Here is a 25,110-nt window from a genome sequence, read left to right on the forward strand (position 1 = left end):
TGGAATAGCAGGAGAGTGAGAAACCCCTAGGGACCTGCAGTCTTAGCAGTGTTGTGGGCTTTACCTCCAGGAACTCCAGCAGGTTCTCATAGTGAATATTCCAGAAAGATCTCCTCAGGGCTCTGGCAGTGGGAGGGGAAGTGTACACTCAATAAATACCCCCCCGGGCTTCCCTGGTGGCGCAGTGGTTGAGAGTCCGCCTGCCGATGCAGGGGACGCGGGTTAGTGCCCCGGTCTGGGAAGATCCCACATGCCGCGGAACGGCTGAGCCCGTGAGCCATGGCCGCTGAGCCTGCGCGTCCGGAGCCTGTGCTCCGCAACGGGAGAGGCCACAACAGTGAGAGGCCCGCGTACAGCAAAAAAAAAAAAAAAAAAAAAAAAAAAAAGATAAATAAATACACCCCCGAGTCTTCTCCATAACAAAGGCCTAATCTCCAGCGGAAAAGACTTTCCCAGAGCCTTATCCCAGCTGAGGGAAAGGCATTCCTCCTATCCAGCACACTCTAGCCTTCCATTCTCCTGTAAAGGGGAGAAAGATGCTAAAGAAACACTTGTGAAGGTCACAGTCTAGAGACAGGCCCACAAAAGACTGGAATTTAACCAGAAGATTATATAACACTTCCTCTCCTCTACATGCTAACAGGCCTCCAGTGTAGTAACAATGGAGTGCAGCTGAAAGAGTTGCAAGATGCAGACTCTCTCTGCAAGATGTAATTAGGGAAACACAAAGTTAAGAGGAGAGACAAAAATAAAGACGCTAGAGGAATTTGAAGACTGACACCTGCAGCTACAGCAAACATTACACACAGCCCAACTGCTAACCAGCTTAACATAAAGCTTCTCACTGAACGTCTATTTACCTCAGTTCCTATTACCCAACACATCATATCCAGCTTGCAACACAAAATTATAACACATAATAAAGGCAAGAAAAAGCATTATTTAAGGACACAAATCATCAGAACCAGGCTCAGATATAATGCAGATTTTGGAATTAAAAATAAGAATAATTTATTTGTTAATAGCCCTAATAGATAAACTAGACTGGTGTGTATGGCAAGTGTGTGAGATCCCAGTTGGTTCTAATCCCTGCCACATTCCCACCCTGCCAAAGATGATGAGCACTTGAAGGCAACTGCAGGAGAAGACCTGACAGAACCCGGGGAGAGAAGCCAGGACCGGCCCTACCTGGTGCCTGACACCTGGCTATGGGATGAGAGACAGGGAGGACTGTCTGAGCCGGTGCGTGACCTGAGAGGGAAAGGCCCTCTTTCCTGGGCAACTGCGGGGGCGGCGAAATGGCAAAGTGTGCTACCGTGCTACCACTGCGACTGAGAAAATGGCAGTGTGGCAGACAGGATGACGACACTGGCGCAGACAGGTGGTTTGTTTCCTCAGGCCAGAGGTCTATCTAGGGCTGCCTTCCCTTAGAAGAGGGGCAGTGGCTCGGCCTCCACGGGCGCCGCCTCCCACCTTCCTCCCGCCCGCGGCCCCAGAAGGTGTAAAACAGACCCGGGGAGGGCCGTCCTCACAGCTCCTCTGCCACTGGCGCCCAGGGAGGATGGCGCGCGCGATGGGGGAGGGGAGGGGGGCGGACTCCGATCAGGCCGGTACACACACAGACACACACACACACACACCCCGGGACGATCTGTATCCATCCGCTGCTCCCTCCAGCGCGGCCCCTCCCTACCCTCCCAACCCCGGCCCCCACTGCCCACCGCCCACTGGCCCCACACGCTGCGGTGCCAGAAGTGTGCGGGATGGGAAGGGTGGTCGCCCGAAGAGTAGTGGCGGGGGGCCGGCGTGGCCCCGCCCCTGAGGCCGGGACTCCTCCCGGCCCCGCCCCTTTCTGGGTCGGAACTACGGTGGGTCTGGGAGGGGGCGTCGAGCCCATTCGTGCAGTATCCCTCCGCCCCCTTCCCGACACCCTCGCCGCGAGCGGTTGGTGCCGCAGCCTTCGTAGCCCCTGCCGGGTTTGGCGCAGCCGCGCGGGGGGCAGGACGCCTCTTTGCCATTCTGCCCGCACGGCGAGCGGTGGGAATCCGAGTGAGGAGCTGCGACAGGAGGGGGAGGCCGACCATCGGGACCCTGCGTCTGCGAAAGCAACTGGGGGTGTCTCGGGGGCGACGAGCGGCTCACACCCTGCACCGCGGACCCTGGCAACCTGACGAGGGGGAGGCAACCGGGTCGGAGCGGGTCTCTGAGAGAGGTGCGCATCGTTGGGGGACCCCTGGCGCTGAGGGGGCGGCGACCGGCGCGGACCGGTCCTGGGGCGCGAGGTCTTGGCCGCAGGTCTTTCCTCGGGTCCTGGGGAGGCAAACGGCGCGGCCGCTCCCCGGCGGGCTTTCTGGGCGCCCGCGCCCCGCCGTCGACGGTGCCTGTGCCAGGAGAGGGCTGTGGGGGAGGCTGCTGCGGGCGAAATGGCGGAGGGGAGCCGGGGTGGGGGCGTCGGAGAGGCCGCCTGGGGTGGCGATCAGAGCCCGGTGCCGAGCGGGCGGGCGCGGGGGCCCGCCCGCCCGGGCCTTTATTCTGGAAAGGGGTCTGTGGGACCTCGCGTGCCGGGTGCTGTCCCTTCGCACAGGCGCCTCTTTGATGCCAGAGTGTCCTGTGTGCGCGGTAGGTCTGGCACATTCCGTGAAAGGGGAACTGAGCGAGTAGATTATGAAGACACCAAAATGAAAAGTTTATGTGCCTCTTAATACAGCAGTTTTGTTGCCTTCCATATTTAGGTCTTGGACCCAATTAAATGCAAGAAAATGGCAGGTTGAGGAGTCAATAGGCTTTCACAGGAAGGATCCGTGTAAATAAATAATGTATTAATCCATCTTTCTCATTTGGGATCTGTTTTCTCAACATCCTAGCCCACCTTAATATGTTAAGGTGTGAGAATGGCTCTTCAGAATAGAGAGGAAATTTTTCTGAAGGGTCAATTTAGAACGCGTGAAGTCAGTTTGCATCTTCATTTTCTGTTTTTGGAAACCCAAACCCCAGCTACCCTTCACAGCCCCCTCTCATTTTGGTGCAGAAGCAGTCCCACAGAAGATTTTGTGGAGTTCCTGGGAAATTCTGAGACCTGAGAGACATTTATTTACTTATTCCTTGATTCTTCAAAAGGAGGTTTTAGGACCTGAATTCTGGGAATCTGTTCACTAACCTGATACTTTTCTACCATTGTCAACATACTCTCTTGGTGTTTTGCTGAATGCCCCTTCTCTTTCTATAGGGCGTGACTCTTCTCCAGCTAGTGGACTGTTCTGTAGTGGTAAGGGTAGCATCTCCTGAGGACACCTGCTATGTGGGCTGGCTGGCATAGGTGGTGAATGAGATAGGAACTATGTATGTGTGGGGAAGGGGAAAAGGCAGGGGCATGCAAGATGGTATTGAAATAGTAGTCCCCATTATGTTCACTGCCTGTCTTCTAAATACAGTTGTTCCACTACCCATTCTTGCACCTCATCTTTTTGTTCAAGGAAGGTGTGGCCTCTGCTAGGAAAATGACTGACTTTAGTGTTGGGAGGTGTGATTAGACAAGCTGCAGGTCTTTGGGGAGTGGATGGGGGATCATTTGGGAGGAGAAGACAGGTGGGAGATATTTAACATGGCCTTGAATGTACAGAAGCATATGTTGTAACACTTGTCATGGGTGTTGGGCCATCTCAGTCTCTTTTGTTTTCTTTCCTCTTTTTGTCTATCCATAGGTTTGTTCCTTTATAGAGTACTGTAGAAATCTGCAGGTAGCTGTTCACTTTGAATTTGATTAAGAAAGAGGACAAAAGCTATTCATTTGGATCCAAGGTGAGTATGAGCCTGAGCACCCCTATTGATTGGGAATGGGAATTGGCTGTTGGCGAGTAAGACCAGATCATATCTTGGAGCCATTGTCTTCCAACTTCCCACACACCTCTGCCCTCACATTTATGTATAGGAAATGGGGCTAGGGTGAGCCAGGATTGTGCCTATAGGGTAATTGATAGATACCTAGGAAGTGGGGAAGGAAGCCATGAGGAGGACCAAGGAGGCCAGAAACATTATATTCACAAAGCCTTAGATTTGGAAAGGCAGGTATTGGGTTTAGAAGCCAGAATGCATGTCTGTCTACCAAATACTTAAAATTCCAATCCCTCCTGTGTTTTTGTCCATAGGTCTGCCTGTGAGTCGACTATAGGGCTTATCAACACTGGAAGCAAGAAAGGAGAAAATTGCACCAGATCAGTGCAGGTTGGTGTGAGGCCTACCAGATAGAGCTATAGAGTATAGTGGTATATACCAAAGGGGCTGGACACTCCTTAGCCTCTCTCACTTTCACCAAGCTTTCCCATCGTCTCTGTTCCTACTTGATGCAGAGACAAGAGTATGGAAGTGCCTGGGCAGGGCATTGTTGGGCATTAGTGGGACTGTGGAAGGGATAAAATGAGGTAACAGAGTTTTATACTATTCTACTTCTCCTACCACACAATCTATCTCTACTTTTACATGTCCTTTGTGGCTCTCTGCATAGAAAAGCACAGTTGGAAGAGACTCAAAGCCCATTTTCTTCTTCCACCTCAGGCCTATCTCCAGTGGTGGCTGTGGTGGCCTTGAAGTGACAGAAGATCATCACCTTCAACCCAGTAAAAGAATATTAAGATACTGACCTGGGACATATTGAGAACCAAAGCCAAGACTGTATAGAGCTATCTACATAACTGGGCTTCAACTATGGCTGGGGTTAAGAATGCAAGTAGAAAGAATAGGAGTAGAAAGAATGAGAGTAAAAAGAAGACCAAAACTGAAAATAGGGCTGGTGTACAAGCTGAAGCCAAGAGGGAGGCTACTGGCGTAGTCAGATCTGTAGCCAAGACCCAGGCCAAAGCAATAGCCAAGGCAGGGACTCAGGAAGATCCAGTGGCAGAGGTGAAGGCAGCGTCTAAGAACAAGATTGTTACTGAGATGAAGGAAGGAGCTCTGGCAGATTTCAGTCCCAAAGCTGAAGATGAGGCCACTAGAGCATCTCGGTTTTGTTCTGTGGCTGAGGCTAGTGCTGAGTCCAGTGCTGAGTCCAGGTCTACGTGTAAAGATAAGACTGGTATTGATACCTGGTTTTGGGCTGAGGAAGAAGCCAGTGTTGGTTCCTGGTTCTGGAATGGAGAAGAGGCTGGTAATCGTTTCAGTGCTAAGGATGAAGGTAAAGCTGATATTTGTCCCCCATCCTGTGCTAAGAATTTGGAGCCTGTGGCTGGGGCCAACTGCAAGGCTAGGCCAGGGGCTGAGGAGGAGGAGGAGGAGAACGTTATTGGGAGCTGGTTTTGGGATGGAGATGAAACTAGTTTTGACCCTAACCCTAGACCTGTGAGCAGGATAATTAAGCCCCAGCCTGTGGATGAAATTAATGAAAAAGATAGGCCCAAGGACTGGTCTGAGGTAACTATCTGGCCCAAAGCTCCTGCTGTAACTCCAGCAGTGTTAGGCTTTAGATCCCAAGTCCCATTTGAGAAAAAGCCTCCTTCATATGTTGTCCTGGCCTCCGCTGAGGAAAATACCCATTCTTTGCCTGTGGCAACAGCGTGCCCTTCTAGGAGCACTCCCTCAAGCTCACAGCCTGTCTCTGAGTACCCATTTGGTTCTGACCCTTGTATCCAGACCATAGAGGAGATTAGACGCCAAATCAGGATCAGGGAGGTGAATGGGATTAAGCCATTTGCTTGCCCTTGCAAAATGGAATGCTACATGGATTCTGAGGAGTTTGAAAAACTTGTTACCTTACTTAAATCAACTACTGATCCTCTCATTCATAAAATAGCTCAAATTGCAATGGGGATCATTAATGTTCATCCATTTGCCCAAGAGTTCATTAATGAGGTGGGTGTAGTGACACTTATTGAAAGCTTGCTTAGTTTTCCTTCCTCTGAAATGAGAAAAAAGGCTGTAATTACTCTGAATCCCCCCTCTGGGGATGAAAGACAACGCAAGGTTGAATTACATGTTAAGCATATGTGTAAGGAAACCATGTCTTTTCCCTTGAACTCACCTGGACAGCAATCCGGATTAAAGATACTAGGACAACTGGCTACTGATTCTAACCATCACCACATTGTTGCCAATTACTTTTCAGAGCTTTTTCATTTGCTCTCCCTGGGAAATCGTAAAACCAGAAATCTTGTTTTGAAAGTACTTTTGAATATGTCTGAAAATCCAACTGCAGCCAGAGACATGATCAATATAAAAGCATTAGCAGCATTAAAACTCATCTTTAACCAAAAAGAGGCAAAAGCCAATCTCGTTAGTGCTGTGGCCATATTTATTAACATAAAGGAGCATATCAGAAAGGGCTCAATTGTAGTTGTTGATCATTTGAGTTATAATACACTCATGGCCATTTTCCGTGAAGTTAAAGTGATCATTGAAACAATGTAAAATGAGCTAGAAATAGAAGAGAACCCTTTGAACAATCTCCAAACTCTAACAGGCTGTGTGTTCCCAAAGAGCCATGCGTAATGTTTTGGTTATTACAATGTGCATGTTATAAATTACATCTTTAACACAATATTACCTGTGACAGTCTAGGTCTGAGCTAGACCATTTTGGGGTGTCAAATTAATATTTCATTGTGAGTTGAAAACATCTGTTGATTATTCTCTTGTGTAGATGGGGAACTTTTTAACATTTAAGATAGCAAATTGGTGCATCATAAGTAAGCTAACTTTTCATTAGTATCTGCTTAGATCCATTTGCAGCTTCAAATGATTTAAAAAGATAATATCCTTGAATTTATAATCTAGTTGTAGAAACAAGGCATATACACACAAAAAGATATCTAACAGTACACACACACACATATATATGTATACACACACACTCATTGCCAAATGTGCACTCTCAATACGTAAAGAAAGCAGGGTTGCTACCGGCTGTTTAATGTAAAAGGAATTACTGTTTTTCCCCTATTCTACCTGCATCAGATAACTCATTCTACAACACACAAATGGCCCTGAATCTCAGATAAAATGTAATATTCATCTTTTATTTTGCTGCTACATTTATAACTCCTATATTGTTAGGCTATTTCATTTATGTCAAGTAATCTTGCAGAAGAGAAAGGAGGTAGATGTAGGGAGGAAACATTTCCTGAGTACCTACTCATGTCAGATACTGTGTTGGCATTATATTTTACAGGTTTCTTCTTCTCAACAATGGTTCTCTGAGCTATGTACTGGTATTTTTTTTATGATTATAACTCGTTATTCTGGATTGCCTCCAATGGCAGTTAAGGAGGTTGAATACTTATTCCTAGATTCCCACAGCAGGCAAGTGTGGCATAGCTGTTTTGTCTGATACCAAAACCCGCTCTCATTGCACTACCTTATAGTCCTCTTCCACTTTTTGTGTGGCAGCCTTCAAGGCTCACAGACTGCTTTTAATGATTCAATTTTGCTGTAGGTAATGTCCCTGCCAGTCTTGCAATTCTTAACTTCCTCTAAATGCACATGTCCATTAGGCATTTGGCTAAACCTTGCTGGAGTAAGAAGAAAAGTCTGGGATGAGTGTATGGATTTGAACTGGCAGTGTCTGGGAAACAGTAGGTGCCCCAAACTGTTGAATGAATGAAATGTAGATTTGGAGCCAAACAACTGAAATTTGCTATGTGTCCTTCCTGTCTTCTTCAATAAAGAACTGGAATCATTCTGTACATTGTTTCATACCTTACAGTTTAAAAGATAATTGCTTTTTTCTTCCTTGCAAAATTATACCTTAATTTGTTTACCATTTATAATTTATTCTCCTGTGTGTCATATGAAAAGATAAACGGTTCTATCTTTTACTAGTAGGCAAGCCTACTCTCTGCATTTGTACCAGCTAAAACTGTACAGGATAAACTTAATTGGAGAAATTTAGGCCCAGGCCCAGAACTGCAGCTTCATCAACACAAAACAGGAAAGCTAGGAGAGGAGCTGCTGCCTCAATCTACGTGATAGTGATTCCTGGAAGTCTGCGGTCCAGAAAGCATTCCCAGGACTTGGGCTATAGCTATAGACTCAGGGTAGGAATTACAACCCCTGGTCTGAGCTGAAGAGAATGTTTCAGTGTGTAAAAATATTGGGTTATATGCTTTGAGATTTTTAAACAGTTAAGAAATTAAAACAAGATCATACTGTAAATACTGTTTGTAACTTGCCTTTCTTCCCACTAACTGTATATTGTGACCATCTTTCCATATCAATAAAGAGGCTTCTACAAATATTTTTGAATCTCTTAATGTTTTTCCTGTGTTAACATTTGGTGCATAGTGCCCTAATCTTTCATTGCATATCATCTGAATAAAGAATATGCATAAATTTATTCTCTTACAGAAATAGAACTACAGTATTCTGCAACTTGCCTTTTTGTCTTTTCAGTTATCTTTCCAATTTAGTATTATACAGATCTACCACATGCTTTTATTTAATAGCTTTATTGAGATATAATTGACATACCTCAAACCACACATATTTAAAGTATACAGTTTGGTAAGTTTTAACATATGTATACAGACACGAAACCATCACCACAATCAAGATAGCAAACATACCCATCACCCTGAAAAGTTTCTTCATGCCCCTTTGTAATGCCTCCTTCCCACCTCTCCCTGTTTTGTCCCCAAACAACCACTGATCTGCTTTCTGACAATATAGAATCATTTTCATTTTCTGTAGTTTTACATAAAAGGAATCATACAGCATATATTCTTTTGGAGGGAAGGGGATCTCACTTCTTTCACTCAGCATAATTATTTGAGATCCATCTATGTTGTTTTGTGTATCAATAGTTCATTGCTTTTTATTGCCAAGTAGTATTCTACTATATGTCTATACCACAGTTTGCACAGTTTATCCATTCATCTGTTGATGGGCATTTGGGTTTTTTCCAGATTTGAGCTACTGCAAATAAAGCTGCTACAACTGTTTCTTGTAGAAGTGTTTGTATGGACATTTGCTTTTCTCTTGGATAACTACCTAGGAGTGGGATGTGGGTCATATGGGAGGTATACATTTAACTTTTACATTTTCCAAAATGGTTGCGTCATATTACATTCCCACAGCAGTGCATGAGAGTTCTGATTCCTCCACATCCTTGCTAACGCTTGGTATGGTTGATCTCTTAATTTTAGCCATATCTCATTGTGGTTCTCATTTGCACTTCGCTAATCACTAATGATGTTGAACATCTTTTCATATGCATATTTGCCATCCATATATATTGGGTGAAGTAGGTATAAATATTTTGCCCCATTTTTTTAAAATTGAGTGGTTCCTTTTTATTGTCGATTTTTAAGAGTTCTTTATATATACTGGATATAAGTGTATTATTAGATATATGTTTTACAAATATTTTCTCCCAGTCTGTGGATTGTCTTTTTATTCTCTTAAAAATGTCTTTTGGAAAGCAGAACTTTTTAATTTTAATGAAGAACAATTCTTTTACCAATTGTGTTTTTGTGTTAAATATAAGAAATTGTTGCCTAACCAAGGTCATAAAGATTGTATCCTATATTCTAAAAGTTTTACAGTTTTAGGTTTCATATTTAGGTCTATGATCCATTTTGAGTTTTTATATATGGTACACCTTATATATAGGTTGAAGTTCAATTTTGGCATAGTGATATCCAGTTGGTACAGTGTCACTTGCTTAAAAGACTCTTCTTTCTCCACTGAGTTGCCTTTGCTTCTTTGTCAAAAATCAGTTGTCTCTGTATGTAATGGGTCTGTTTCTGGACTCTTTATTCAGTTCCATTGATCTACTTGTGTATCTTCATTACAATGCTACCTTGTCTTGATTACTGTAGCTTTATAATGTCTTGAAATCAGGCAGCGTGAGTCCTCTATTATTTTTCAGTTATTTGGGTTATTCTTACTCTTGCTTTTCCATATGAATTTTAGAGTCAGCTTGTCCATTTCTACAAAATCTCCAGCTGGGATTTTGATTGGGATAGCTTTGAATCAGTAGATAAATTTGGGGAGAACTAACATCTTAACAATATTGAATCTTCTGTTTATTTAGGTCTCCTTTAATTTCTCTCAGCAGCGTTTTATAGTTTTTATGCAACATACTTATTAGTTTATTCTTTCATATTCTTATTCTTTAGCATATTCTTATATTTTTTCTTCTGTGAGAAGTGACGCATCATTGTTTATGTCTTCATGCCTGTTTGAATATTTCTGTATGACAAATTCCTTGAAATGGAACCACTTTGTCAAAGATCATGAATGGCAATGCCCTCAAATAGAGCCACTTTGTCAAAGATCATGAATGGCAATGCCCTCCAGCCAAAACCACCAATATTTGAACAAGTTAGGTTATAGAGAGGAAGAACACACACCATGGGGAATCGTGGGGTGCTTCAGTAAGGGGGTTTTAGAAACAACTTATTTTAGGATTAGGACTTGTGTTAGGTGATTTGGAGGAGGGTTTAAGGAAGTGAGGCTTTGCTGTAGATTGAAAGCTGTCAGGAAATATGAGTACAGTAGACCCTTGAAGAACATGGGTTTGAACTGAGTGGATATTTTTCAATAAATAGTGCTACAGTACTACATGATCATGGTTGGTTGAATCCGTGGATGTAGAATCACATATAGGGAGGGCCGACCGTAAAGTTATACACAGATTTTCAACTGCGTGGAGGGTCAGCACCGCTAACCCCCATGTTTTTTCAGGGGTCAACTGTAATTCTATGATTTGGTATCTAAATAAATCTTGTTCTACAAATGGGGAAGACTAGGTCAAGGCTAGAGTTGTGATAGGTAAAGAAGCAGCAGCCACTTATATTAGCCAGAATAGGAGGATATTTGGCCATTTTTGTGAATGGGACAATGTTTCTCTGTGTTCATACATGATTACAGATTACATGATTACATTTGTCTTGATATATCACAGTCGCAGAGTGGCCTTATCGGATGTTAATGTTCTGTGAAATTGTTTATATTCGACAAGAGAACACCAAGGCTTAGCTGAGAATGCTGGGCCAGCTCATGGATGTCAAGGGCTGATTTTCTTCTTCTCATGGATATTTTCAAATTTTTACATATATTTGCTTACTGACCTTCAAAATATATCCCCTCAACCCATGGTGCATGAATGTCTATTTCTTCATATTCTTATCAACATTCAGTATCAATATTTTCAATCGTTGCTATCCTCAGAGGCAGAAAAATCATCTCTGTTGTTTTTATAACATTTTAAAGGCTACATAAATATTCTGTATATGAATGTGACAGTTAAATCGCACCTCTATATTCCATTGGGTTAATTCTAGGGATGTAAGGATGGACCCTATCACCTAGTGGGAGAAGGAGTGGAGTATATACATGCATGCATCACTTTGCCTATTTTACTCATGCCCCCTCATTGCTGCCCCTCCCATATGATCTCCAGATTCAAGCCCTGACAAGTTGTACCAACTGACAACCAGAACAGAAAAGTTGTACCACTTTACACTTTGTGAACTAAATTTAAAACAGAAGAGTGAAGAGTTTAGCTTGCTGACATTGTGTTACAGAGTTTAGGTCCTGAACTCTCTTACGGGCCCACCCTTAGGCAACAACCACAGTCAGTAGACTGGCAACTGATATGTACATGCAAATACAACTCAAGACAGAATGGGGGTTATTATTATTGAGACAAGCACAAGCTTTGCAGTGAGCAAAACTGCTTTCCAGTTATAGCCTTATAAAGATTATATAAATATTTCAAGTTCTTCAGATTAAAGAGATTGGTCATTATTTTATAAAATAAGCTTCAAAACATCATCATAATTAATCATGAGTTGATAAAACATCTTTAGTAAACCAACATGCAGATTTTGCCTTAAGAGTTCATAGGACCCTCTTAGCTTATCTCTGGACACCTACTCTCAGCTGGACAGTGTTACATACCCTGTCAGCAAATCTGAAAGAATCTCTGGCTACCTCTTTCCTAGAGGTGCCACGTCCCTCTCGATAGTCATTGCCAAAGTTTCCCTGAAGGAGAGGAGAACTCCAGAAATTTGAAAAATGTTTGTTGTGCATGTTGAACATTCAGCAAACTAAACTTGGCTGTTCTCATGTTGTGGTATTCAAAATAAAGCACAGTATAAAAGCGTGGGGTAGAAATTTTTTTCTCCAGAAGTTGTTAATCCTCCATCTGGACAGGGGAAACTTGCTATTCTACTCCCCACAGCCCAGTTAGGTACTTTGTGAAAACTCTAAAATATGTCAAGAATAGACAAAATGCCTAGTATGGTAGCAATGGTTGGGAGGAATAGTAACGCAAAATGAAATGTGTTTCCAGGTGCATTCTTTGAATCAAGAAAGTGCTAATCCCTCTCCTCCTTGATGATGGAATGTCATTTTAACATGACAATGGAAAGTGAATGTTGCATTGGAAAGAGTACAGTAGACTCCTCTAGGCCCATGAAATATTATGTAACTTTCATATATAGCTATGCTATTGTGGTTTAAGAATATGAAGCATTAATCTTTTATCAGAACTATCTTGATTCTATACAATATGACAATATGATATGAGATTGATTGTACTCCTTAACAAACATCAAACTGTAAGCACCCATGAATATTATTCTTTACAATGGCCCCCATGGAAAGCCCTACACTTATGCTGTAATTGTTTGAAACATTGAAACTACTTTCAGAACCAGTTTCTGAGTCACACAAGAACACCAGAACCATTATTTTATAGCCATGGCTATATACTGAATAGTTCTGTTCTCTAGATCAGTGCCCCCTAATCTTTATCATGTAATGGCACACATAGAAAATGATCATATTTGTACATTTGCTCTCCATTAAAGGCATCAGCCCCAGTGACTCTAGCTGGAGTCGCTGTTGCATTCCCTGCTGCAACTACTCGGAGCATTGAGGGAAGCAGTACCTCTGATACACCTATAACCCACTTCTAGTATACCAGTGGGATGCTCTACCCCAGGACAGGGGTTTTCAATCTATGTTTCCTTGACTTCTAGGATTATCTGAAAATGCTTCAGAAGGCACTGCAGAGGATTAGGGGAGGGTGCATGGGTTGGTTCTGTGTGTTCCACAGCACCTTCAATCAAAGCAGCTTCACTTTGCGGTTATGCTATATATATATATATTTTCCCAAGCTGTGCGGCTTGTGGAATCTTAGTTCCCCAACCAGGGATCAAACCCGCACCCTCAGCAGTGACAGTGCGGAGTCCTAACCACTGGAACACCAGGAAATTCCACTTTGCGGTTATGAGTAAGAGTGTGTTTGGGAAAAGGTTTCCCCAGTTACAAATTTTTGTGACCACTTCTATAGATATCCATCCGTCTTTTAAAAGAATCTGCATCTAATGGTTGAATTGCCTTTCTGCATATTTGTAAGACTGACATTATCAGTGTCTACTAAGTTTTTTCAGTTGAAGAAAATGATTTATGTTTCCCAAAAGATTCCCCTGTGTTCAGGCTTTACATTCGTTATTGAAGGCTCTATACAATGCTTTCAAATATATAGTCTGAGAACTTACACAAATTCTATTTTTGAACGAAGATGTCACACACATGGCAGACCAGAGTAAGTAGCGGTTTTGAATACAAGCCCCAAATTCATTATTTTCTGCTATTTTAATACCAGGGTCCTCAACTCCCTTACCTTATTTTCTTTTGCCAAAGGTAGAGCCCTGGACTGTACACACACTCATTTGCCCAAGTGTTCTAGAAAATTCTCTACAAATAGAATTTCTAGGTCAGAGTAAAACATTTTTCATTGTTGGCGAAAGCATAACAGTGATTCTCAATCCTGGTTGCATTATAATCACCTGGAGAACATTTAGAAAATACAGGCGCCCAGGATTCTTCTCCCAGAGATGTTGATTTAATTCTTCTGGAGAGGAACTTGTGTGCTGATAATTTTTTTTAAAACTCCCTAGGTGATTCTAATGTGCAGTCAAATTTGAAAACCACTGTTGCAAAGAATCAGGCAATTTCATATACTATTGGAGGTAGAGGCGGATAATTTGATATAGCCATTTTAATGGTCATTTCCCAATATCTAGTAAAATATAAATGTTCATACTTTTGAATGGTAAATTAGTAGATATATGTCCTACAGAAAAATTCATAAAAACCAGCAAAATTTATGTATAAATATGTTAATTGCAGCATTGTTTGTAATTTAACAACTAGAAATATTCCAGCTATCCATGAATAGGAGATGAGGTAAATAATTTATAGTATTTCCATAACATGAGATATTATGCCTCAGTTAAAAATAATCAAAGACATCTATATGTACTAAAGCATGATCTTTTTTAAAAATAATAGTTATATGCAAAAAGAGAAACTGGAATGACATACCAAAAATCCAACTGATTATAGCTGGAGAGACATGAATGTTTTATTATTATTTTATTTAGCTTATTTTTAATTTTTCTTAAGTAAACAAATACTACTTCTGTAATAAAGTTATAACATAAGGAGATCTAATAAGGAAGGATTTGTTATACAAACTGATGAGCATATACCCATAAAGAAAATATTAGTTAAATAGTACTTCTTTAGGGGTGAATTATTGGAGCAAGATACAAAGTCAAGTTTCAAGTACCCATATTAGTCTAGGAATTACAAAAATATCATAAAAAGGAAGGCATAAATATGAGCTAAAACCTATAGTGATCCCCAAAGTAAATCAGATGTTTAATTAAGCAAGCCAGAATCTTCCTTCATCAAGATGATTAAGGGGGATTATCTCCCAAGATGCTGGGAGACTTACAGGAATTCGTAAGTTTTGTAAACAGCTAGAACTCAAGAAACCTGATTAACATAAACACGGAAAGTGTATAATGGGAAGAGAAAAGCTGCTTTGTTCCCTGGAGGAATTGATCAAGGGAAGTGGAAGTTCACAGATAGGCATTGCATACATTATTGGCAATGCAAAAGTTATTTTGCATTCAGAGATCAGACTTTCTTTTTTTTAAAAGATGACTGTATCAAGTCTTGTCAAAAGCAAAGAATAAAAAAAAATATTATGTTTTTATCTTTCGCCAGCCACACAGAAATTGTGAAATGGTTGTGGCTTTATGTTGAGTCGTACCTCCCCAGACAGTTAGGATTATTCTGTGATTGGAACAAAAAGCAACTAACGAAGACGTTTCTTCTCCCTTGAAACTGACATTCTGTACACTCTCACCCTTTGGTTAAGGTAATATGGTTTCAGTATCAGGGAACACAATTGATTAATAATTGCCATAAGACCCTCACTACCATCTAAAATCCTACAACGTAAAAAGCTGAGCACTTGGTCACTACTGAGGGTTCCTTTTTTTACGTGAATAAAGGAATGAATGAATGAGGTACAAGGCCCTAGATATTGAAAAAACAATTCCTCATCTGTAAAATGTAAGTTGAGAAATAAATATTAGTTCCTTGGATAGCCTTTGCCACCAGGAATTTTATTGAGACAAAAATCTCTTGAATGGAATGGACATCTTCGAGATATTTCAAACGGATAGAAACAATGCACTGAATTTGAGTAGGTCCCTTCTTCAGTCATCATTCATACACCCCATCATCAGGTAAACTTCGTGATTCAAATGAACCAATTCAAACTGCATATGTGAAATTTTTCCCAAATGTTCTGTACATATAGGCATAATTGAGGGCTTTTTTAAATTAAATATTGGTATATTAATGAACATATGATTTTAAATAATACTTTTATCATTTGACATTATATCCTATATAATATGCTGTGATGAAGGAAATCTAACTTTATTTTCTTTTGAATATTTAATAAAAGTATTTTTAAAGTTGTTTGCTTTACCCAGCGACTTGAAAATGCCACTTTATCATAATATACATTTATAAATACTTTGGTCTCTTCCTGGGCTTTCTATTCTATTTCACTAAATTATATATACTTTCATTGGTTTTAATTATTCTAGACTTGTAATTATTTTAGTATAAAACTGAGCAAGTTTCTCTTCATTATGCTTCTTCTGGATGGCCATCAGGTCTAAGTGGTATTATTACTGTTTTGATGGAAGTAAGGAAGGGTGGAATGACTTACTCAATGGCATAATGTGAGAATGTGGTGAATATAGCCCTGGGACCCAGATTTCCTGCCTCTCATTATAGTGTCCTGTTTGGCAGAATCATTATTTTGCTTTGTTCTTTTGTGGGATCCTGTTTCTCTGTAACTTGAAGGATACAACCAACAGAAAAGAAAACAGGAAGCAGGAATGTACATACACCATCTACATGGAAATGGGTGATATTTTCATCCCTATCCCAATTATATCACCCTAATCATTCTACAACACAAAAATGGTGCTGAAGGTCATATATAATGTAAATGTGTTATTTCCCTTCCTGACTCTACAAAATCTCCGATGTATTTACCATTGTCCTTATTTGATAGATGGAGAAACTAAGGCTGAAAAAAGTTAAGAAACCTTTCAAAGGTTATTGCCAAGTAGTGGCAGAGCCAGAATTCCCATATAGTTTTGTTTAATTTCAGTGACTGTGCTCTTAATGCTCAATGAATCCTCCCTTATACATAGCAGTTTTTTTGTGGTCCAGGGACTGGCTGGTTTAAACCTTAACTGGTATGCTGCCTATGCTCTGTCATTAACATATAGATACTCACGCAACACCCCAGAAGTAATGTGCTTTTCTTGGGGTGTTGTGTAACTATATGTTAATGACAATACTGTAATGTGCTTATTCTTTTCACAATAAAACTCAATCTAGGATATGTATTTTATGTTCCTCAAGTACCAAGAGGTGTAGCAATTAGAGCAAAAAAGCAGGGTTGAGGGGAGGGCAGGATTTTTTAATTATCTTCCATGTGCCAGGCACCGTGCTAAGCACTTTATGGCATCTCATTTCACCATTTTCAATCATATTCCCTAAAGGAAACTATTTCAGAGATAAAGTCATTTGCTCAAGGTTGCACAGCTGTAAAGTGGCAGCCTACCTGGTACATCATTATTTTCATCACCCTGAAACACTTTGTGTTACATTTATCATGTTATCTTTTACTGCCCTTTTGTCACTGGTGGGTGCTAAGTAAATATCTACTGGTTAATGAGTAGACAAATATGAGGAAATTCATTTGTTGAGTGCAAAGAATGGACTAGAAATTAGATGCTGCCATTAAAAAACAAAATAGGATCAGATTCTTTTGATTTTCCTGCAGTTCTCCAAAATAGGCACAAAAATCCAAATGAGGGTATATTTGCCAGTTATATCCATATTAACTCTTCCTAATAACTTCAAAACAACTCCTATATGGGCAGTGACTAAAAATAGCCTCAGGCAAAGGAAAGGATTAAAAACCCAAATTACTTCCGAAAGAATGAGAACAGTCAGAACATAACTTACCTCTCAAAACCTAGTGATAATAAAGTAGAAAACTCATAGCACACAGAAACACTAGATGCTAGTGATTTTCCCTAGTTCCCTAGAAGACAGGAGACTCGTTATTTTAGGTGACCTTAGTATTCTACCTGCATCAATGGACTTCAATAAATAACATTAATAATAAGAACTAATGATGACCTTGCACTCAACAGAGCTCCTTCTTTTCTTTCTATCAATACATCAGAGTAAGCAACAGAATGCAACTTTCTTTTTGTTTTGTTAAACTTTTCCATCCATACTTAAAATAATTCCTTGGCTTTAACAGAGTTCCTTCCTTCCTACCTACCCTGCTGAGAACCCAGAGTGTTTTCCCAGCTGGGATCTTGTGGGTCTCCACAATACTCCAGGACAGCTGGGCAGCTTCCCCAATTTCAACCTGGTGATCAGTTTGGGCCTGTAGAAGGGAATTGACTCACCCAATGTCCTATCATTGGTGATGCCTCTGGCCATGGGATCCAGGAAACTCTCCTGACACTTACCCCAGCATCTTGGCCAGCAGATCTGTCATTGTTTTTCTAATATATTGTCTTTCTGGATCTCCAAGAATATCACAGACACCTAGCTTATGTGCACACTATAATCAGCAGTAGCTCAGACACCAGGACCCAGTTAGATCTCCTAATCTTCACTCCAGTTGCCCTCTGTGCAAACCCATGTCATAGATTTTGTCTAGTAGGGCTTAAAGGCTATCACAGATACCCAGCTCATGTGTATGCTTGAGATTCACCTAGAGCAGCAGTTCTTAAACTTTTGGTCTCAGAAGACTTTTGCACTTTTAAAATTATTGAGGACCCCAAGGAGCTTTAGTTTATATGTGGGTTATATTGATTGATATTTAACATATTATTAAGTAAAACTGAGAAAAAATTAAATATTTTTAAATAATTTTGGGAATCATCAGCAAATATAACTTACTATTTATCCTAACAGTCTTGTCCTATGCGTATGTATTATATTTTTCAAAAATAATCAGATTACCCTGCCTTACAAGAAATGCTAAAGGGAACTCTTTAGGCAGGAATAAAAGGATGCTAATAAATAACATAAAAACATATGAATGTAGGTGTAAAACTCACTACTAAGGGTTAATATATAATCAAAGTCAAATTCTCTAATATTGTAATGGTGTTGTGTAATTCACTTACAATTGTAGTATAGAAGAAAATGTGTTAAAAATAATCATGACTACCATAATTCATTATTGGATACATAATATAAAATATAAGTAAATTGTTACATCAATAACCTAAAATGTGAAGAGGGGTCAGTAAAAGTGTAAAGTTTAGGAATGCTATCAAAGTTGAGTTGTTATCAGCTTAAAATAGGGTGTTGTTATAAGATATTTTAAGGAAGCATCATGGTAATCACACTCAAAAAAGTTCTGTAGTATTTACACAAAAGATAATGATAAAGGAGTCAAAGCACAAAGCTAAAATAAGTCATTAGATCACAAAGGAAGATAGCAAGATAAGAAGCAAGGAATAATGGACCTACAAAATGGTCATAAAACAATTAACAAAATGGTAATAGTAAGTCCTTAAACTAACAATCATTACTTAAAAGGTAAATAATTTAAATTATCCAATCAAAAAAATAGAATGGCTGAACACCAGATAACAAAACAGAATGCAACAACATGCTACCTACAAGAGACTCACTTTAGCTTTGAAGACACAAATAGACTGAGAGTAAAGGGATGGAAAAAGATTCAATCAAATGGTAATCAAAAGAATGAAGGGGTAACTTTACTTTTATCAGGCAAAATAGACTTTAAGCTAAAAATGGTGAAAGGAGACAAAGAAGGTAATTATATAATGATAAGGAGTCATTCAAGAAGTTATAACAATTGTAAATATTTATGCACCCAATATCACAGCACCTAAATAAATAAAGCAAATACTAACAAAACAGAAAAGAGAAATAAACATCAACACAATGATAGTTAGGGACTTTAATACCCCACTCTCAACAATGGATAGATCATCCAGACAGAGAATCAATAAGGAAACAGCTGATTTGAACAACACTATAGACCAATTCTACCTTACAGACATATATAGAACATTTCGTCCAACAACTGTAGAATACACAGACTTATCAAGCACACATGGAACATTTGCTAGGTCATATGTTATCCCACAAAATAAGTCTTAGCAAATTTAAAAAGATTGAAATCATACCAAGAATATTTTCTGACCATAATGATATGAAACTAGAAATCAATAACAGGAGGAGAACTGGGAAATTCAAATACATGGAAATTGAACAACATGCTCCTGAACAACCAATGGATTAACCAATTTAAAAAGAGCACCTAAATAATAAGCAAAATTATAAATGAAAACTCAGACTTTACATCTGATACTACTAAAATACAAATGGTCATAAGAGACTACTATGAACAACTATACACCAACAAACTGGACAACCCAGAAGAAATGTATAAATTCCTAGAAGCATACAACCTACCAAGACTGAATCAGGAAGAAAGCAAAAAACTGAACTGACCAATAATAGTAAGAAGATTGAATCAGTAATCAAAAACTTCCAAGGCAAAGCCCTGGACCAGATATCTTCACTGGTGAATTCTACCAAACATTGAAAGAGGAATGAATGCCCATTAATCTCAAACTCTTCCAAAAAATTGAAGAGTAGAGAAGACTTCAAAAATCATGAGGCCAGCATTGCCCTGATACCAAATCCAGAGAAAGACATTACAAGAAAAGAATACTACATGCCAATATCCCTAAAGAATATAGATGCAGGGCTTCCCTGGTGGCGCAGTGGTTGAGAGTCCACCTGCCGATGCAGGGGACGCGGGTTTGCGCCCCGGTCCGGGAGGATCCCACATGCCATGGAGCAGCTGGGCCCGTGAGCCATGGCCATTGAGACTGCACGTCTGGAGCCTGTGCTCCGCAATGGGAGAGGCCACAGCAGTGAGAGGCCTGCATACCGCAAAAAAAAAAAAAAAAGAATATAAATGCAAAAATTCTCCACAAAATATTAGCAAGCCAAATTCAGCAACACATTAAAAGGATCATACACCATGAAGTAGGATTCATCCCTGGGATGCAAGGAGGGGTCAACATATGTAAATCAATAAATGTGTTATGTGACATTGGTAGAATGAAAGATAAAGGTCATATGATCATAATAGATACAGGAAAAGCACTTGGCAAAATTCAACATCCTTTCATGATAACAACTCTCAATAATTTAGGTATAGAAGAACCATATCTCAACATAAAAAGGGCATATATGACAAGCCCACATTAACATCATACTTAACAGTGAAGGGTGGAAAGATCAGGAACAAGGCAAGGGTGCTCACTCTCACCACTCCTATTCAGCATAGAACTGGAAGTCCTAGCCAGAGCAATCAGGCAAGAAAAAGAAATAAAAGGTATCATAACTGTAAAGGAAGAAGTAAAATTTCTCTATTTTCAGAGGACATGATTTTTTATATAGAAATTCCTAAAGATTCCACCAAAAAGTTGTTAGATCTAATCAACGAATATCATATAGTTGCAGGATACAAAATCAACATACAAAAATCAGTAGCATTTCTATATACTAACAACAAATTATCTGAAAAGAAAACAATCCCATTTACAATAGGATCAGAAACAATAAAATACTTAGAAATAATTTTAACTAAGGAGACGAAAGATCACTAAACTGAAAGCTATGACATTGTTGAAAGAAATTGAAGAAGACACAAGTAAGTGGAAAAATATCCCATGTTCAGGGATTGGAAGAATTAATATTGTGAAAATGTTCATACTACCCAAAGCCATCTATAGATTCAGTGTAATCCATATCAAGATTCCAATGAGTTTTTTACAGAAATAGAAAAAAACAATCCTAAAATTTGTATGGAATGACAAAAGACCCCAAATAGCCAAAACAATATTGAGAAAGAATAAGAGAGCTGGAGGCATCACTCTTTCTGATTTCAAACTATATTAAAAAACTATAGTTTATAGCTATAGACTATAGTTAATAATAATTAATTGGATATTTGAAAGTTTTTCAGAGAGTAGATCTTAAACATTGTTATCACAAGAAAAATAAGTTTTTTGCAACCATATGATGAATGTTAACTAGATTTATTGTGGTCATAATTTCACAATGTATACAAATATCAAATCATTATGTTGTACACATAAATGTTATATGTAAATTTATGCAATTTTAAAACATGCATATGCATTTATACAAAAACAAAAAATATAGTAATTAAGACAGTATACTACTACTACTACTGGCATATAAACAAAGAGATGGACCAATGGAACAGGATTGAGGGCCCATGCATACACAGTCAACTAATATTTGACAAGGGACCCAAGCATACTCAATAGAGAAAAGATAGTCTCTTCAATAAATGGTGCTAGTAAAACTGGATATTCACATGCAAAAGAATGAAACTAAACCCCTATCTTACACCACTCTCAACAATTAACTCGAAATGGATTAAAGACGTAAATGTAAGACCGGAAACCATAAAACTCCTGGAAGAAATCATAGGGGGAAAATCTTCTTAACAGGAGTTCTTGACAATGATGATTTTTTGGATATGTTACCTAAAGCACAAGCAAGAAAATAAAAAATAAACAAATAAGACTACATCAAACTAAAACACTCCTGCACAGCAAAAGAAATGATCAACAAACACTCCCTAATACCATACACAAAAATAAGCTCAAAATGGATTAAAGACCTAAATGTAAAGCCAGAAACAATCAAACTCTTAGAGGAAAACATAGGCAGAACATGCTATGACATAAATCACAGCAAGGTCCTTTTTGACCCACCTCCTAGAGAAATGGAAATAAAAACAAAAATAAACAAACGGGACCTAATGAAACTTCAAAGTTTTTGCACAGCAAAGGAAACTATAAACAAGACCAAAAGACAACCCTCAGAATGGGAGAAAATATTTGCAAATGAAGCAACTGACAAAGGATTAATCTCCAAAATTTACAAGCAGCTCATGCATCTCAATAACAAAAAAACAAACAACCCAATCCAAAAATGACCAGAAGACCTAAATAGACATTTCTCCAAAGAAGATATACAGACTGCCAATAAACACATGAAAGAATGCTCAACATCATTAATCATTAGAGAAATGCAAATCAAAACTACAATGAGATATCATCTCACATCAGTCAGAATGGCCATCATCAAAAAATCTAGAAACAATGCTGGAGAGGGTGTGGAGAAAAGGGGACATTTTTGCACTGCTGGTGGGAATGTGAATTGGTACAGCCACTATGGAGAACAGTATGGAGGTTCCTTAAAAAACTACAAATAGAACTACCATATGACCCAGCAATCCCACTACTGGGCATATACCCTGAGAAAACCATAATTCAAAAAGAGTCATGTACCACAATGTTCATTGCAGCTCTATTTACAAGAGCCAGGAGATGGAAACAACCTAAGTGTCCATCATCGGATGAATGGATAAAGAAGATTGGCACATATATACAATGGAATATTACTCAGCCATAAAAAGAAATGAAATTGAGTTATTTGTAATGAGGTGGATAGACCTAGAGTCTGTCATACAGAGTGAAGTAAGTCAGAAAGGGAAAGACAAATACCGTATGCTAACACATATATATGGAATCTAAGAAAAAAAATGTCATGAAGAACATAGGGGTAAGACAGGAATAAAGACACAGACCTACTAGAGAATGGACTTGAGGATATGGGGAGGGGGAAGGGTAAACTGTGTCAAAGTGAGAGAGTGGCATGGACATATATACACTACCAAACGTAAAATGAATAGCTAGTGGGAAGCAGCCGCATAGCACAGGGAGATCAGCTCGGTGCTTTGTGACCACCTAGAGGGGTGGGATAGGGAGGGTGGGAGTGAGGGAGACACAAGAGGGATGAGATATGGGAACATATGTATATGTATAACTGATTCACTTTGTTATAAAGCAGAAACTAACACACCATTGTAAAGCAATTATACTCCAATAAAGATGTAAAAAAAACAATAAATGAAAAGGCAATCTAAGAAATGGGAGAAAATCTTTGCAAATCATATATCTGATAAGAAGCTAATATCCAGACTTCCGGGAAGATGGCGGAAGAGTAAGATGCGGAGATCACCTTCCTCCCCACCGATACACCAGAAATACATCTACGCGTGGAACAACTCCTACGGAGCACCTACTGAACGCTGGCAGAAGACCTCAGACCTCCCAAAAGGCAAGGAACCCCCCACGTACCTGGTTAGGGCAAAAGAAAAAACTAAACAGAGACAAAAGGATAGGGACGGGTCCTGCACCAGCGGGAGAGAGCTGTGAAGGAGGAAACGTGTCCACACACTAGGAAGCCCCTTCGCGGGTGGAGACTTCGGGAGGCGGAGTGGGGGAGCTTGGGAGCCGCGGAGGAGAGCACAGCAACAGGGGTGCGGAGGGCAAAGCGGACAGATTCCAGCGCAGAGGATCGGGCCGACCGGAACTCGCCAGCCGAGAGGCTTGTCTGCTCGCCCGCCGGGGCGGGCGGGACTGGAAGCTGAGGCTCCGGCTTTTGTGGAGCGGAGAGGACCGAGGTTGGTGGCCTGAACACAGCCTGCAGGGCGTTAGTGCACCGCTGCTAGAAAAGTCTGGACCTGCCGAAGAGGCAAGAGACATTTACGTCCCTCTTTGTTTCCTGGTGCACCAGGAGAGGGGATTAAGAACGCTGCTTGAGAGAGCTCCAGGGACGGGCGCGAGCCGCGGCTAAAAGTGCGGAGCCCAGAGACAGACATGAGACGCTAGGGCCGCTGCTGCCGCCACCAGGAGGCCTGTGTGCGAACACAGGTCACTAGCCACACGCCCTTCCGGGGAGCCTGTGCAGCCCGCCACTGCCAGGGTCGCGGGATCCAGGGACAACTCCCCCGGGAGAACGCACGGCGCGCCTCAGGCTGCAACGCCGGCCTCTGCCGCTGCAGGCCCGCCCACACTCCGTGACCCTCCCTACCCCCGGGCCTGAGTGAGCCAGAGCCTCCGAATCAGCGGCTCCTTTAACCCCGTCCTGTCTGAGCAAAGAACAGACGCCCTCCGGCGACCTACACGCACAGGCGGGGCCAAATCCAAAGCTGAGCCCCTGGGAACTGTGAGAACAAAGAAGAGAAAGGGAAATCCCTCCCAGCAGCCTCAGAAGCAGCGGATTAAAGCTCCACAATCAACTTGATATACCCTGCATCTGTGGAATACCTGAATAGACAACGAATCATCCCAAATTAAGGAGCCCTGTGGATGAAAGGCTCTTGGTGCTGCAGCCAGGACTCAGTGCTGTGCCTCTGAGGTGGGAGAGCCAACTTCAGGACACTGGTCCACAAGAGGCCTCCCAGCTGCACATAATATCAAACAGCAAAAATCTCCGAGATATCTCCATCACAACGCCAGCACCCAGCTTCACTCAACGACCAGCAAGCTACAGTGCTGGACATCCTATGCCAAACAACTAGCAAGACAGGAACACAACCCCACCCATTAGCAGAGAGGCTGCCCAAAATCATAATAAGTCTACAGACACCCCAAAACACACCACCAGACGTGGACCTGCCCACCAGAAAGAAAAGATCCAGCCTCATCCACCAGAACACAGGCACTAGTACCCTCCACCAGGAAGCCTACACAACCCACTGAACCAACCTTAGCCACTGGGGACAGACACAAAAAACAACAGGAACTACGAACCTTCAGCCTGCAAA

General features: G+C 40.7%; 1 protein-coding gene across 1 annotated transcript; it reads left to right on the forward strand.

Moving 5' to 3' along the window:
* Positions 1 to 4,701: 4,701 nt before the first annotated feature.
* On the forward strand, positions 4,702 to 6,396 carry GPRASP3 (G protein-coupled receptor associated sorting protein family member 3; the record flags this gene model as incomplete). Its single annotated transcript, XM_082681500.1, has 1 exon — positions 4,702 to 6,396. One exon carries the CDS (start codon positions 4,702 to 4,704, stop codon positions 6,394 to 6,396), a length of 1,695 nt encoding a protein of 564 aa, XP_082537626.1.
* Positions 6,397 to 25,110: the final 18,714 nt, after the last annotated feature.

The sequence above is a fragment of the Grampus griseus genome (assembly GCF_964374135.1).
Source record: "Grampus griseus genome assembly, chromosome: X".
Lineage (NCBI taxonomy): Eukaryota > Metazoa > Chordata > Mammalia > Artiodactyla > Delphinidae > Grampus > Grampus griseus.